The sequence below is a fragment of the Antechinus flavipes genome, chromosome 1, assembly GCF_016432865.1.
Source record: "Antechinus flavipes isolate AdamAnt ecotype Samford, QLD, Australia chromosome 1, AdamAnt_v2, whole genome shotgun sequence".
Classification (NCBI taxonomy): Eukaryota; Metazoa; Chordata; class Mammalia; order Dasyuromorphia; family Dasyuridae; genus Antechinus; species Antechinus flavipes.
In genome coordinates this window covers 604547218-604564877 of record NC_067398.1, presented here as the reverse complement: position 1 = coordinate 604564877, position 17660 = coordinate 604547218, and the positions used below count along the sequence as shown (strand labels likewise).

At 36.3% G+C, this 17660-nt stretch overlaps 1 protein-coding gene across 1 annotated transcript; it reads left to right on the top strand.

The window, feature by feature from the left end:
* The first annotated feature begins 13808 nt into the window (after positions 1-13808).
* On the top strand, positions 13809-17421 carry LOC127544380 (ubiquitin carboxyl-terminal hydrolase 11-like). The gene has a single exon (XM_051971004.1). It carries the CDS (start codon positions 13896-13898, stop codon positions 16854-16856), a length of 2961 nt encoding a protein of 986 aa, XP_051826964.1. The 5' UTR covers positions 13809-13895; the 3' UTR covers positions 16857-17421.
* Positions 17422-17660: the final 239 nt, after the last annotated feature.

Genomic DNA, 17660 nt, shown 5'->3' with positions numbered 1-17660 from the left:
AGTGTCCCAATTTTCCCACATTCCTTCCAACATTTATCATTATCATTTTCTGTCATCTTAGCCAATCTGAGAGGTAGGAGATAGTACCTCAGAGTTGTTTTAATTTACATTTTTCAAATCAATAGTGATTTAGAGCATTTTTTATATAACTATAAATGGTTTAATTTTGTCATCTGAAAATTGTCCAATGATATATTCTATTTATCAATCGGGGAATGACTTATATTCTTATCAATTTGACACAGACCTTTGTCAGAAATACTGGCTGTAAAGATTTTCCCCAACTTTGTACTTAACTTTTAATCTTGTTTCTGTTGGATTAGTTTGTGCAAACCCTTTTTAATTAAATAAAATCAAAGTTGTCCATTTTGCCTTTCATAATGTTCTCTAGTTCTTTGATCATAAATTCCTCCCTTTTCCAAATATCTGATAGGTAAATTATGCTTTGTACTCCCAATTTTTTTTTTTTTTTTGTTATCATCCTTTGTACCCAAATCATGGGCTGGAAGAGGGGAGAGCTGGGCTTCCATTTAAAACTGTATTGATTTATACAGAATATACAGTGTGAAAATGGGGTTGGAGGGGGAAAGAAGGCATTCCACGTTGCTCCTTCAAGTCAGTGAGGTGCTGTTCTTGTACTTTGTGGGCCCCTGGCCCCAGAAGGGTGCTGGGATGGCAACAGGTGTCCCCCCCCCACTCCAGGCAGTTGATGCTTCTGGTTTGGGGGAGGGGCTAATGTCTGCAGTAAGGGATGTGTTTCTAAGAGTTGGAGAGAGGGACTGCAGTAGCTATCCAGTGACGCCATCTTGGTCTCCCCAACCTTTCCTTCCTCGGGAGGATGTGGGCAGAAAGCTCCTCCCAGGTGGTCCATCTCTGCTGCCCCAAAAAAGGGCCAGCCAGGCAGAGGGAGGTTCTGCACCTCTTAGCGTGACATTCCTCCCACCCCTCCACCCAGCCCTATTACTGTGGCTCAAAGACCAGTGGAAAGGTCTGGACTCTTGAGTCCGGGCCCCAAGTGGGGAAGAGAAGGGAGAAAAAAAGCCAGTTCCAAAGGGGTGGGGAAACATCATGTACCTTCTGGCTGGAGAGAATGGCTCCTCTCCTCAACCCCAGTAGAAATGGGGACCGTGACCGAGGAGAGGGCCAGCCCCACAGGCTGCTAGCACCAAGAGGTTCGGAGCAAAGGCATCTTGCTCCCCCATTCCAGACATGGAATGGAGAAAATCACCAGCTTAGGGGGGCCACCTGCCCCACCCCACCCTTCCTTGTAATTTGGGCATAAAGGCATTTTAACCTTATTTTGATATAGGATGTGACTTGTAGGTCTAGGCCAAGTTTATTACATTATTTTCCAGTTTTTCCAGCAATTTTTGACAAAAAATGAGTTCTTATTCCAGAAGCTGGAGTTTGGAGGTTTCTCAAATACTAGATTGCTATGGGCCTTAATTATTGTGTCTTGTATTTCTAATTTATTCCACTGATCCACCAATCTATTTCTTAGCCAGTACCAAATAGTTTCATGATTGCTGCTATATAATACAGTTTTAGGTTTGGTACTGCTAAACCAGCATCCTTTGTATTTTTTTCATTAATTTCCTTGAAATTCTTCACCTTTTGTTCTTTCAGATCAATTTTGTTATTGTTTTTTCTAGTTTTATAAAATAATGTTTTGGCAGTTTGATTCGTATGAAACTGAATAAGTAGACTAATTTAGGCAGAATTGTCATTTTTATTATATTCAATAATTTTCTTAGTTTCTATTTTATTAATCTCTCCTTTCAGTGTCAAAATTTCTAATTTGGTATTTAATTAGGGGGTTTTAATTTGTTCTTTTTCTAGCTTTTTAAATTGCATGCCTAATTCATTGATCTCCTCTTTCTATATATTTTTTATGTAGTTTGGCTGCATCCCATAGGTTGTGGCATATTGTCATTTTCTTGGATGAAATTATGGATTGCTTCTGTGATTTGTGGTTTGACCCACTCATTCTTTAGAATTAAATTATTTAATTTCCAATTGGTTTTTAGTTTATATTTCCCTGGCCCTTTATGAATATGATTTTAATTATATTGTGCTCTGAAGAGGAAGCACTTACAATTTCTGCCTTTTTGCATTTGATTGTTTCTTTATGCCTTACTACATATCCTATTTTTGTGTAGATCTCAAGTACTGCCAAGAAAAATGTGTATTCCTTTCTATCACCATTCAATTTTTTATAGAGGTCTATCATTTCTAGATTTTCTAGGTTCCTATCAACCTCTCTAATTTTTTTCTACTTTATTTTGTAATTAGATGTGTCTTATTCTGAGAGGGAAATATTGAGGTTCCCCGCTAGCATAGTTTTGTTGTCTATTTCTTTATCTGAAAATTGTCTGCTCATCTCCTTTGACCATTTATCAATTGGAGAATGGCTTGCATTCTTTTAAATTTGAGTTAATTGTCTATATTTTTTAGAAATGAGGCCTTTATCAGATTGAATGTAAAAATCATTTTTTAAGCTTTCTGCTTTCCTTTTAATCTTGGCTGCATTTGTTTTCTTTGCATGCTACCTTTTTTTTTTTTTTTTTTTTTTAGCTTAATATAAACAAAATTAGCAATTTTTGTATTTCATAAGGTTCTCAAGTTCTTCTTTGGCCATAAATTCTTTCTGTTCCATAGATCTGACAGGTAAGGTGTCCCTTGTTCTCCTAATTGTTTTATAGGATTACCATATATTTCTAAATCATGAAAGCATTTCAACATTATCTTGGTATAGGGTACTAGATGTTGTTCAAGGCTTAGTTTCTGCCATACTATTTTCCAATTTTCTCAGCAATTTTTGTCACATAGTTCTTATTCCAGAAATTGTGGGCTTTGGGTTCATAAAATACTAGATTACTATAGGCATTGACTATTGTATCTTGTGAATCTTACCTATTCTACTGATTTGCTACTCTTTTTCTTAGGCAGAAGCAAAATAGTTTAGATGACCAATGCTTTTAAATATGGTTTTAGGTCTGCTTCAGCTAGCCCAAATTTGTTGCTTTTTTTCCCCATTAATTTCTTTGAAAATCTTAATGTTTAGTTGTTCTAAGTGAAATGTTATTTTTTTTTCCTAGCCCTATAAAGAAATTTCTTTGTACTTGGATTGTATGATACTGAAAAGTAGACTAATTTAGGTAAAATTGTCATTTTTATTATATTAGCTCAGCTTACCTGTAAGCACTTGATATTTTTTCCAATCATTTATATATAACTGTGTGAAAACTGCATTATAATTGTGTTTATATAGTTCCTGGCTTTCTCTTGGCAGACTCCAAATTATATTTTTTATTATCTATAGTTATTTGAGATGGAATTTTTCTTTCTCTCTTGCTGCTGGGCTCTGTTTCTAACATACTAAGTGCTGATGATTTATGTGTGTATATTGTATATCCTACAACTTTGCTAAAATTGTTGTTTCTAGTTGTTTTTGTTTGATTCTCTAAGTATACCATCATATCATCTGCAAAAAGTGATAGTTTTATTTCCTTCTATTTTTCCTCTTATTGCTAAAGTCCATTTCTATTACAATATTGAATAATGGGCATCCTTATTTCACTCTGATCTTATTAGGAATATTCCTAGTATCCCCCTTATATATAATGCTTGCTGATTATTTTAGATAGCTGTTACTTATCAGTTTAAGGAAAATTGATAAGTAACAGCTACATAAAATAAATTTTATTATTTATTAATCAAATTAATAATTAAATAATTAAAATTAATTATTAATAAAAAAAGTTTAAGGAAAATTTTATTTCTATGCTCTTGAATGTATTTTAATAGGAATGGGTGTTGTGTTTTGTCAATTTTTTTCTGTATCTATTATAAATTATGTGATTTCTATTATTTTGGTTATTGATATGATCAATTATGCTAATAGTTTTCTTGATATTGAACTATAACTGAATTTCTGGTGTAAATTCCACTTGGTCATAGTGTAATTTCCTAGTGATAAGATGCTGTAATCTCTTTGATAAGATCTTATTTAAGATCCCCTATTTCATTGAATATCTTTTCTGTTAAAAGATAAAGCTTACTTTTGCTGGGTAGTGGATTCTCCATTATAATTCAAGTTCTTTTCTTCCTGGAATATCATATTCCAAGGCCTTCAATCCTTTGAAGTGGAAGCTTCTAGGTCCTGCATAATATGATTATAGTTCCTCCATATTTGATGTTTATTTCTGGCTACTTGCCATATTTTCTTCCTGATCCAATAATTCTGGAATTTAGCTACATTATTCCTTGGAGTTTTCATTTTGTGGTGTCTTTCTTGAGGTGATCCACGTATTTTTTCAATGGCTATTTTATCTTCTACTTCTAAGATATCAGGGTAGTTTTCTTAGATGGTTTCTTAAAAAAATGTTGTCCAGCCTCTTTTTTTTCTTTCTTTTTTTTCTTTTTTTTTTTTCTTTCCATTTTTAGATAGTCCACTAATTCTGAAATTGTCTCTCCAGGATCTATTTTTCTGAGTCAGTTGTTTTTCCATTGAGGTGTTTTACATTTTCTTCTATTTTTTCCTTTCCTTTTCTTATTTATTTATTTGTTTGTTTGTTTGTTTGTTTATTTATTTATTTATTTACTTTGGTGGGTTTTGTTTGAGTTGATATCTCATGAAGTCGTTAACTTTAATTTGTTCAGTTCTAATTTTTAGTGACTTATTTTCTTCAGTTTTGAAATGACCATTCATAGTTTCTCATTGCAACATTTCTATCTCATTACCTTTCTTTTATTATTAGAATTTTAAATAATTGTTTCAGATGATTGTTAAAAGCAAAAAAAAAATAGAAAAATAAAAATAAAGGCAGCTATCACTGCCTCCCGTTGAAAAATTTCTAGCCATAAAATTTATTTGAGGAAGCTTAGCCTAACCAAAACTAATTTCACTTCTTGCTCTATTTCTGTATCTCTGGAATTGTCCCCATTGAAGAGTATTTCTTTCCACTCCATTTTGGGTATTTTCAAGCTTGTTTTATGTGCCCTTAGTAGAATGCAATTTCCTTTAAGGAAGAGATTTTTTTTGTTGTTGTTGCTTTTATCTGTATTCCTAACACTTTATACAGGGCCTGTTAATACAGTATATTCTTATTAACAATAGATTTATTTCATTTGACATCTAAATTAATTATCTTTTATTCTAATAAATTAATATTGATTACATATAAATCTTAGAAATAATACTTGTAAAGTACCTATTCCTGACCTGTACTGCAAATACACCTACACAAATACAACAAGTGGTAGAATATCCTGAAGAAAGCTTTTATGATTCATTTATTTTAAATTCTATTTTAATTGAGTCTTGAAGCAATAGTTGGCAGGGACTTAGACAGAAGTACCTTTCCTTATTCTGTGCCAAAACCTGAAACTTATACCAATGTTATCTCTAGGAATCTGGCCTCTTATGACAGGGATCTCCCTTTTCTCTTTGGCTCATTAAATTATTCATCCTGTAATTTCATATACCAATTTAAATACACTAATTAAAATAAGTTATGTTAGGGATCAAAAGTCTAAAGCTTCCATACAAACGAAACTAACTAAATAAATAAGTAAACAAGCAAACAAACAAATAAATAAAATAAATGTTATGAGGCATGCCTTCTTATATCAAAAAAAATTGATGAAATATTCCACATACATTAACAAGATTTAACAACATCTAGTAACTATTCTAATATACTAAAAAGTTGATATTTAAACTTTATCATAGAATAAACAGCTCAGAGTGCTGTTAAACATGCATTTTACATTTGACTTTGGCTTAACACTATTTAAACAACTGCTGATAAAATGGCTAGGCTTAGACTATTCTTATTTGTCTATCCTCTCAAAGACACTAGATAAGTTCTCAAGGACTTAATTCTCTTTATCTCATGTGGCATTTGAGATGCCTATATACCTCTCCAGTTCAAGATATTTCTTAGGGAGTTTGTGAATTGTGGCTGTAGTTAAGAATAAATACTAAGTTTGCATATATACATACATACATATCTATTACATAAAGGTAATAACCATATTTCTGAACCCTATGAAATCTCCTAGACAAATGACATAAAGGGAAAAGAAAAGATTCTTCTGGACTATGCTACCAGAGTACAGCTATCCTTAGTGGATATAATATGTAAGAAGCGCTAGATAAGGAGACAGAGAAATAAATGTTACATAGGTAGAATATCAGGAGAAGTGATATGAAAATCTAGGGAGGAGAGAGTAAACAGAAAGTGAAATTGATCAACAAGGCTAAAACTTTTAGAGAAAAAGAATAAGGATGACAGAAGAGACCAGCTTTTTGAATTGAAAGTACGAGATCATTATTGAGTTTGGATATGATAATTTCAGCAAAATAACGCATATACAACTGTAAATAAAGAAAATTTAGAAGATATTCTCAGGGAATTATTTTCACTGTGTCTGACTGTTCACTCTCTTTTTTCCCCTTTCTCTATCCTCCTCCAGCTCCTTCTCTTTTCCTTTCTATTTTTTCTGTTATTCTTCATTCTGTATTTTGTTTCTTTCTCTGTTTTACTGTTTCTCAGTCTCTTTCTGTCTCTGTCAGTATTTTTCTGTGTCTCTGTCTCTCATTCTCGCTTTCTCTCACTATAGTGTTTGAAAGACATTAAGTTCTTAATAATTGTTTGTTCTGTGATTGGGTTGATAGAGAAATTTAGTCTTTTAGGGAAAAATAACATATTTCTTTTAAGTTCTAATATGATGAAATTAAGGGGAACAGGAAAATATCTGTGAAACTTTTACAATGTTTAATATTGTTCCAGAAAAAAGTGTCTTTTCCTACAAGCATATTGTTAATACTGTTGTTTGATTCTTTTGTTGTTGATATTCTTGTTAAATTGATATGAAAGGAAAATAAATATAAGAGTTTTAAAATAATATTTAAAATAAATATTTTGCAAATTGGTCCCATTAGCAGAAGACTTTCTTTTATTTTAATAGTATTTGAAAAGTTTGTAAAGGCAGGATGCTGTTGAAGCTTGTTTAAAAGGCTTTTGTTTAATCACTGAAAATTTATCTGAGAACCACTGGCCTTATTTTACAGGTTTTTATAATACTTTTCCATTAGCAAACATTTTCTACTAATTCATAGATGTTAGAAGGATTTACTTTTTCTATGGGGAATCTATAGATGTTCAACTCCCCATTACTTTATATTATCATTTGTTAATTACAATAGAATCCAGTTCATTCTAGCCTAATTCAATTTAAAAGGATTTATCACTTGTGTATTTTGTGTATGACACTATAGTAGATGATGAGAAAGAAAAAAAAAATCTATCCTCCAAATTCCAAGATATTTTGTGAGGCTTCAGGCAGAACACCCACATGAAAGAGTATGTTTCCCCATTTGGACAGACAGAAAAAAAGGAATGAAGGAAAGAAGGAAGGAAGGAAGGAAGGAAAGAAAGAGTGAAAGAAGGAGGGAAATATGGAGAAAGGACAATTGCCACTGTGGAACTGTAAAGTTGGATCCCCAGTGAAATTGCTTTTACTACTCAAAGAGACCAATGACATCTGGAGGGTGATGTTTTTATTTGCAAGTGATTTGGATTTAAGTAATTCAGGACTCTGCAAAGTTATCAGCATCACTGTTCTAGAGTCATCTGAGTCCAGTGGCAAGACAGACCTAGAGATGGCTGTAGATGCAGTGGAAGACTAAGGTCTTTTCCAGGTCTCAGTTTGTCTAAGGCAACACCCATTCAGCTATAATGAGAGTATAAAAAGATGAAAAATAGTTTCTATTCTCAAGAAGTTTGCATTCCACAGGGGAGATTCCCAAAGCCAGTTTTTTTTTTTTTTTAAACATTGTCATTTACTAAAACTTTTCATACCCCAAACATTTGCATCTTATATTCACAGATGAGAATTGACTGGCAGATAGACACCAAAGGTGGAAAGAAGCCCTGAAACAGAACTCAGCAGCTGTTAATACCAAAGGTACCAGTCTTCTCTTAATGTCTGTTTACACAAATAATAAAATATCACCCCTGTAATAATACAGAGTGAAGCAATGACTCAAGTAGCAGTGTTTACAGACCTTTATGGTTCTTCATCTTATTTATATTTCATTGTTTTTTGAGTTTTACAGGTATTGACTGACTAAATTATAAATTTAGTCTCACCTTTGGCCAAATGTAGACACTATAGAAGAACTTTGATACATAATAAAAAATTGTATTTAAGAGTCCTTAATTAAGAAAAATAGACTTATTGCCTTTTATTTCATAAGATAAATGTCATCTACCAGCAAGAGACTTTGATTTGAATCATTAGTAGGTATAAGAAGCCAGAGAATTAACCATGAGAAGACCCTACAGGAAAAGATAAATGCAGGAATTCAGAGTCAAGATGGCAGAGTAAAAGCAAGGACTTTCCTACTCCAAGACCCTTCAATTAACTTAAAATCTCTAAATCAAAGCTAGAATGGCAAAACACATTAAAAAATAAAGTGTGCTTTAGTTTGTCGTGAAACAATCAATTCTTTCTCTGGAAGCTGATAATATTTTTCCTCATATAAGTTTTTGGGATTGTCTTGAATCATTGAATTGCTGAGAATTACCATTTTTCATTCATACAGTGGTTTGGTTACTATATACAATATTTTCTGGTTGTTCTCATTTCACTTAGTATGATTTCATCTAAGTTTTTCTGAGATTTTCTGAAATCATCCTGCTTGGCATTTCTTATAACACTAATATTCCATTACTATAATATACTATAAATTTTCAGTTATTCCTAATTAATGAGCATCCCCTCAATTTCAAATTCTTAGCTATTGAAAAGAGTTCCTATATATGCATATAGCTATACATATAGATATATTTGTACAAACAGATCATTTTCCCTTAAAAAAATACCTTTAGGATATAGATTCTGCAGGGATGTTGCTGGATCAAAGAGTATGCACAATTTTATATCCTTTTGGGTTCCAAATTGGATCAGTTCATAACTCCACCAACAATGTATTAATATGCCAGTTTTCCCATATCCTCTCCAACATTTGTCATTTTTTTTTTCTATTATATTAGCCAATCTTTTAAGTGTGAGGACTATCTCACACAAGAGCATTTTTTGCATGACTACAGTTAGCTTTAATTTTACCTGGGAATGAACTTTTCATATTATTTAACTATCAATTGGAGAATGAATTTTATTCTTATAAATCTTGCTCAATTCCTTACATATTTGAGAAATGAAGACTTTTTCAGAGATACTTATTGATATTCTCATGTAAACCAAGTTTCTACTTTTTTCCCCTAATTTCAGTTTCATTGGTTTTGTTTATTTAAAATTCAATTTTAAAATTGTATGTAATTATGATAATGTGTTTTATTATGCTTTCTATATCTTGCTTAGTGCTAAATTTTTCTCTTATCCATTAGTTCCAGATTGTTCTCCAGAACGGCTGCATCAATTCACAACTCCACCAACAATGCATTAGGACATCCCCTCTGATATTTATCATTTTCTTTTCCTGCCATCTTAATCAATTTAATAAGTATGAAGTGGTACTTGAGTTGTTTTGATTTGCATTTCTCTAATCAATAATGACTTAGAGCATTTTATATGACTATAGATGTCTTTAATTACTTCATCTGAAAATTGTCTATTCATATCCTTTGATTATCAACTAGTAAATTATTTTTTAAAGAATTTTATTCAGTTCTCTATATATTTTAGAAAAGAGGAAATACTGACTGTAAAGTGTTTCCCAGCATTCTCTCTCCCTTCTAATCTTAACTACATCATTTTTGTTTGTGCAAAAACTTTTTAAATTTAATGTCATCAAAAATGTCCATTTTGCATTTCATAATACTCTAGTTCTTCTTTGGCCATAAATTCAGCTCTTCTCCAAAGATCTCATACATAAACTACCTCTTGTTCTCCTAATTTGCTTATGGTATCATCCTTTATGCCTAACTCATATACCCACTTGAACTTTATCTTGATATAAGGTGTGAAATATTGGTCCATTGCTAGTTTCTCACATACTATTATCCAGTGTTTCCATGCAATTTTTTCATATAGTGAGTTTTTACCCCAGAAGCTGGAGTCTTTGGGTTTATTATCAAACACTAGATTACTATATTCATTGATTATTGTGTCATGTGTACCTAACTATTTCCTTTGATCTACCACTCCATTTCTTAGCAAATACCAGATGCAGTTTTAGGTCTCATACTAGTAGGCCACTGTTCTTTGCATTTTTTTTCCCCATTAATTCCCTTGATATTCTTGACCTTTTCTTTCTCCAGATGAATTTTGTTATTTTTTGTATTATAATTTTTTGGTATTTTGATTAATATAATACTGAATAAGAAGAATAATTGAGGTACAATTGTCCTTTTTTTTTTTTTAATTGGCTAAATCAATCATGAGCAATTGATATTTTTCCAATTGTTTAGGTCTGTATTCATTTCTATGAAGAGTGTTTTGTTGGCAAGTTCCCAGGTATTTTATATAGTCTACTGTTATTTTAAATATTTCTATTTCTTGATGATGATGCTTGTTGGTAGTATATAGAAATGCTGATGATTTCTGTGGATTTACTTTGTTTCTTGAAACTTTGCTAAAATTGTTAATTCAACTATTTTTATTTTTAGTTCATTCTCTGATTTATAGTCACATCATCTACAAAGATTGATAATTTTCTTTTTGCTTATTCTTATTTCTTCATTTTTGTCTTTTCTTATTGCTATAACTAACATTTCTAGACAATACTGAGCAATAGTGGTGATAATGTGGCGTGTCCTCATACCTCATATTGCATGGTTTCTACTTTACCTGTAATATAGATGATGCTTGCTAATGGTTTCATATAAATATTATTTTAAATTTTAAATAGTATTTTATTTTTTCTCAGTTATATGGCAAGAAAAACATTTACTATTTATTTTTATAAGATTGAGTTCCAAATTTGTCTTCCTCCTTCCTTCACTCTAGCCTCTCTCCTCTTCTGAAGATGGTTTGATATAGTTTTGATATCATCTGAAATATAATTTAACATTAGTCATAGTTGTGAATGAAGAAACAGATCAAAAGGAAAAAAAAAGAGAAAAATTAGTTGTTGTCTTATTGACTAATGTGATAAATATGCAGTAGTATTTCAAAGTTTTTTGTTTTTTTTGCTTTTTTGCAATTTTCTAATCCAAAGTGATTTAGAGAACTTCTTCTTATACTTATAATTGTCTTTGCTTTTTTAATCTGAAAACTGCCTGTCCATATCCTTTCACCATTTTTTAATTGGAGAAATGGCTTGTATTCTCATAAATTTGATTCACTTCTCTATGTATTTGAGAAATGAGGCATTTATCAAAGACATTTGATATAAGAATTGTTTCCAGTTTTCTGCTTTCCTTCTTTTTTTATTAAAGTTTTTTTTTTTTTTATTTATAAAACATGCATGGGTAATTTTTCAACATTGACCTTTGTAAAACCTTCTGTTCCAAATTTTCCCTTCCTATTCCTCACCCCCTTCCCTAGATGGCAGGTAGTCCAATACATGTTAAATATGTTAAAATATGTTCAATATGTTAAAATAAAAAAAAATGTTAAAACGTTAAAATAAAAATATGCTAAAATATAAATATGTTAAAGTAAAATATAAAATAAATGTTAAATATGTTAAACCCAATATATTAATATATTTTTATAGTTATCTTGCTGTACAAGAAAAATCAGATCAAGAAGGAAAAAAAAACTGCAAAAGAAAACAAAATGCAAGCAAACAACAACAGAGAAAGTGAGAATGTTGTATTGTGATTTCACACTCAGTTCCCTTGGTCCTCATTCTGGCTGTAGATGGGCTGAACAAGTGGAACTGGTTTGAATCATCTCATTATTGAAGAGAGCCACACCATCAGAATTAATCGTCATATAGTCTTGTTGCCATGTATAATGATCTCCTGATTCTGCTCATTTCATTTAGCATCAGTTTATGTAAGTCTCTGCAGGACTCTCTGAACTCATCCTGCTGGTCGTTTCTTACAGAACAATAATATTCCATAACATTCATATACCATAATTTATTCAGTTATTCTCCAATTGATGGGTATCCACTCAGTCTCCAGTTTCTTGCCACTACAAAAAGGGCTGCCACAAACATTTTTGCACATGGATCCCTTTTCCTCCTTTAAGATCTCTTTGGGATATAATCCCAGTAGAAATACTGTTGGATCAAAGGGTATTCTGCTTTCCTTCTAATCTTGGTTGCATATAATCTATGTTTATACAAAAACAATTTAATCATTTTTTGCATTACTTTATTTTGCATTTTATCATACTTTATATCTTGTGTTTGTTTATAAATTATCCATATTAATATAATTATCCCTTTATCCATAAATCTGATAGATGAACTATTCTTTGATATTATAGTTTGTTTATGGTGTCAACTTTCATAATAAACCATGATAAACCATTTTGACCTTAACTAGGTAAACTAAGATATGAAAATTGGTCTATAATGAGTTTTTGTCCTATTGTTTTCCAGATTTCCATATATATGTATAGATTTCAAATGATGAGATCTTCTCCCAAAAACTGAGGTCTTTGGGTTAATGAAACACAAAGTTACTTTGGTCATTGACTGCTGTTTCATATAAATCCAGTCAACTCTACTGGTTCACCATTCTATTTCTTATCCAATACCAGATAATTTTGGTGATCCCTGTTTTATAATATAGTTTGAGATTTGATATTGCTAGGCTACCTTTTATTGTATTTTTATTTTCATTAATTCCCTTGATACTCTTGACCTTTATTCTTCCAGTAAAGTGTGTTATCTTTTCTAGATTTATCAGTTTAATTGGTATGAAATTAATTAAATTCGGCAGAATTATCATTAAAATTATATTGGCTCAGCTTACCCATGAACAAATGATATTTTCCCAGTTTTTTAGATCTGAATTTTTTGTGTGAAGAATGTTTTGTATTTGTGTTGACATAGTTCCTAGGTTTATTTCATCAGGTAGACTTCTAAATATATTTTATTATTTATTATAATGTAATATGGAATTTCTATTTCTCTTCTGGGATATATAAAAATGCTGTTGATGTGGATTTATTTTATATTCTGCAACTTTGCTAAAATTAATTATTACAAGTAATTTTCATTTGGATTTTTAGAGTTCTCTAAATATAATATCATCATTTGCAAAAAAGGATAGTTTTGTTTCCTCATTACTTATTTTAATTTTTTCAATTTCTTTTTCTTTTCTTATTGTTAACACTTAACATTTCTGCTGTTATATTGAATGAGAGTAGTGATAATGGGCATCTTATTTCACCTCTGCTCTTTTTGGCAAAACTTCTAGCTTATCATCATTATAGATAATGCTTCTTATAGTTTTAGATAGTATTTTTTAATAGAATGGGTGCTATATTTTGTCAAAAACTTTTCTAGTATCTATTGAAATAATTATATGATTTATGTTGCTTTTCATATTGATATTTTCAAGTATTTAGATGGATTTCCTAATATTGAACAAAATATATTCCTGGTATAATCTTAACCTGATCATATCATATAATTATTGTGATATACTGATGTAATTGACTTGATTTTTTTTTCATCAATATACAGTATAGAAATTGGTCTATAATTTGTTTCTCTGTTTTAGCTCATCCTGGTTTAGATATCAACATCATATTTGTGTCATAAAAAGAATTCACTAGGACTCCATGTACACTTTTCTTTCTTTTTAAAAAATAAATTAGTTTAATATTTTCCCTCATTTAAATCTAAAACTTTTTTTACATTTGTTTTTAAAACTTTTGAGTTACAGATTCTTTCCCTTATCCCCACCCCCAGGATTCATTAAGAAACCACCTATCGGGCTGAGGGTGCTCGGGCTGCGATGGCGGCCGTGGAGGCCGCAGCGGCGCCAGGGGCGGAGTCGGGCCCGGGGGTGGGGTCGGTGCCGAGTTTGGAGATCCAGCGGCGGCTGGTGGAGGATGAGGAGAGCGGCCGGGAGCGGCCCCTGCGACCAGGGGAGAGCTGGTTCTTGGTGGAACAACACTGGTACCAGCAGTGGGAGGCCTATGTCCGAGCTGGAGACCAGGACTCTAGCGCCTTCCCCGGGCCTGTCAACAATGCGGAGCTCTTCGAAGACCAAGAAACCTGGCGTCTGAAGGAACGGTTGGTGGAAGGCGAGGACTATGTGCTGCTGCCAGCCATGGCCTGGCATCTTCTAGTTAACTGGTATGGACTGGAGCCCGGGCAGCCACCCGTCGAGCGGAAGGTGGTAGAGCTGCCCAGCACCCACAAGGTAGAAGTCTATCTGGTGGAGTTGCTCCTGTGTCAGCACAATGACATGGAAATATCCCGGCCTGCTCAGTTCAGCCGTGCAGATCCTGTTGAGTTGGTCCTTCATACAGCCAGGGAGCAGTTTTTAGTGGGGCCAGATGAGGAGACACGCTTGTGGGTGAAGAATGCAGATGGCTCCTGCGAGAGGCTGAGGAATATAAATATGTCTGTGTTAGATGCCTGCCTTGGGCCTGGTCAGATTGTCATCATGGAGACCCGGAACAAAGATGGCACATGGCCTAGCTCCTGGCCTCACATCATGAAAAACGTGTCAGAAGAGGACGAGGGCTTCCGGGGCCAGCCAGGCGTCTGTGGTCTCACCAACCTGGGCAACACGTGCTTCATGAACTCCGCCCTGCAGTGTCTGAGCAATGTCCCCCCGCTGACAGAATACTTCCTTCACAACCACTACTTAAAGGAGCTGAATTTCTGCAATCCCCTCGGCATGAAAGGTGAGATCGCCGAGGCCTACGCCGACCTGGTCAAACAAGCCTGGTCTGGCCACCACCGTTCTGTGGTCCCCAGGATGTTCAAGACGAAGGTCGGCCACTTTGCCTCTCAATTCCTTGGCTACCAGCAGCACGACTCCCAGGAGCTGCTCTCCTTCCTGCTCGATGGACTGCACGAGGACCTGAACCGGGTCAAGAAGAAGGAGTATGTGGAGCTTCGGGATGCTGCTGGACGGCCTGACCAGGAGGTGGCAGATGAAGCCTGGCGAAATCATAAGCGTCGGAATGATTCTGTAATTGTGGACACATTCCATGGGCTCTTCAAATCAACATTGGTCTGCCCTGAGTGTGGAAAGGTGTCTGTAACCTTTGATCCCTTCTGCTATCTGAGTGTTCCTCTGCCTGTGAGCAAAGAACGTGGCATGGAGGTCTTCTTCGTTTCCATGGATCCACGCCGAAAACCTGAGCAGCATCGTCTGGTTGTGCCCAAGGCAGGGAAAGTGTTGGACCTCTGCTTCGCCTTGGCTAAGCACACGGGTGTCTCTCCGGACCGGATGATGGTAGCTGATGTGTTCAGTCACCGCTTCTACAAGATCTACCAGCTGGAGGAGTCTCTGAGCTGCATCCTTGATCGGGATGACATCTTTGTGTATGAGGTGTCCGGCGGGGCTGGCGGTGGAGAGGGCACGGGAGAGGACGTGGTGCTGCCTGTCTACCTTCGGGAGCGGACCCCAGCCCGGGACTACAGTGACTCCTATTACGGCCTCATGCTTTTCGGACACCCTCTACTGGTATCTGTGCCACGCGACCGGCTCTCCTGGGACGCCCTCTACCATATTCTACTACACCGCCTTTCACGCTACGTCACCCGACCCGAATCGGATGACGAGGAGGAGGAGGAAGAGGAGGAGGAGGAGGATGACGATGAAGACGACGAGGAGGAGGAGGAAGAGGAAGAGGAGGATGACGAGGACGAAGAGGACGAAGAGGAGGAGGAAGACAACAGCGAAGATGACGAGGAGGAGGAAGAGGAGGATGACGATGAGGATCTGTATAAACGCCCCAGCAGGCTGAGTGAAGGAGAGCAAGATGAAGAAGAGGAGAGAGGGGAGAGTACCTTGGATGCCCGGCCCTCTATGGAGGGCTCGGGTGCAGCCATCAGGATTCAGGTAGGGGAGGTAGAGGAGGAGGGTCCTCCTCCCAGTCCCCCTCCCAGTCCCCCTCCCGGCCCCGCAAAGAAGCCAAGAAGGAGGCGGCGCCGACGGCGGCGGCGGAGGCCCCGGCGGAAAGTGCTCTTCAGTCTCCACACGGTGAATTCCAACGGAACCAGTGACCGCAGAGGCTTTGCCGAGGATGCCAACGGAGTCTCCTTTAACTCCCAGCCGTACATCGCCATCGACTGGGAGCCCGACATGAAGAAGCGCTACTACAATGAGGTGGAGGCCGAGGGCTACGTGAAACATGACTGCATGGGCTATGTGCTGAGGAAGGCCCCTGTGCGCCTTCAGGAGTGCATCGAGCTATTCACCACCGTGGAGACTTTGGAAGAAGAGAATCCCTGGTATTGCCCGACCTGTAAGCGCCATCAGCTGGCCACCAAGAAGCTGGATTTGTGGTCCCTCCCGGAGGCCCTCATCATCCACCTGAAGCGTTTCTCCTACACCAAGTTCTCCCGTGAGAAGCTGGACACACTGGTCGAGTTTCCCATCCGGGATCTCGATTTCTCTGAGTTCATCATCAAGCCAAGGACTGAGGCCGACCCGATACCCTGCAAATATGACCTCATCGCTGTCTCGAACCACTACGGGGGCCTGCGAGACGGGCATTACACCACGTTTGCCCGGAACAAGGACAGCGGCCAGTGGCATTACTTCGATGACAGCAGCGTCTCGCCTGTGTCTGAGAGCCAGATTGAGTCCAAAGCGGCCTATGTTCTATTTTATCACCGGCAGGACAAGGTTCGGCGGTCCCCAACCCGACCTGGTGTGGCCAGCACGGTCTCCACACCCCCTGGTGATGGCCCAGGCCTCTGTCCCCGGGCCGAGCCCATGGAAATGGACTGAAGGGGAGGCTGGGTGGGAGAGGGGGGCCCCACCCTATCCTCTTCCTTATCCCCACAGATCACCAGCATCCACTGCCCTGGACCATCTCAGGAACTGATCCCCAGGGCTTCCCTCTAGCCCTCTCCCTCCACCCCACCGGGGACTTTCAGTCATGGCTGCTGCCCCCTCCCGTCCCTGGGCTCATCCCTCCACTGGCAGCCGCTCAAGTGCCTGTCCTGCTCCCAGTCAGAGCAATAAGTCCTGGCCTCCCTCCCCTCTCTTCCCCTTCCCCCTCCTCGAGGTGTTTCTCATTTATTTTGTAATTTATAGTCAGCTGCTCACTGGGGGCAGCCAGGGCGGGGTCTTCGGGTGGGGGAGAAGGCCGCCACGAGGAATAGAGAATGTATTTTATTACTGATGCCCTTCCCCCCTCCCGTCTGGTACCCGTTGTACATAAAAGCCCGTGTTTCACCTGGGGGGCGAAAAAGAAACCACATATCTTTATGCAAACAATTCCTGAAAAAAGTCATGTTGTGAAAGAAAACATAGATCTTCCACCCTAAAAAAATTCTCAAGAAAAATAAAGTTAAAAAATAAAATAAAAGAAAAAGTATGCTTCAATCTGAATTGAGACACAATCAGTTCTTCTCTGGGTATGCATAGGATTTTTCATCATAAATTCTTCAGAGTAGTCATGGATTATTGTATAGCTGAGAACAGCAAAGTCATTCACAGATTACCATTTCACAACATTGCTATTGCTTTTTACACAGTATATTTCACTTTGCTTGAGTTCATGGAGGATTTTCCAGTTTTTTTCTAAGA

Coding starts and splice junctions, on each gene's coding strand:
- LOC127544380 (XM_051971004.1), top strand. CDS start 13,896: ATGGCGGCCGTGGAGGCCGCAGCGGCGCCAGGGGCGGAGTCGGGCCCG.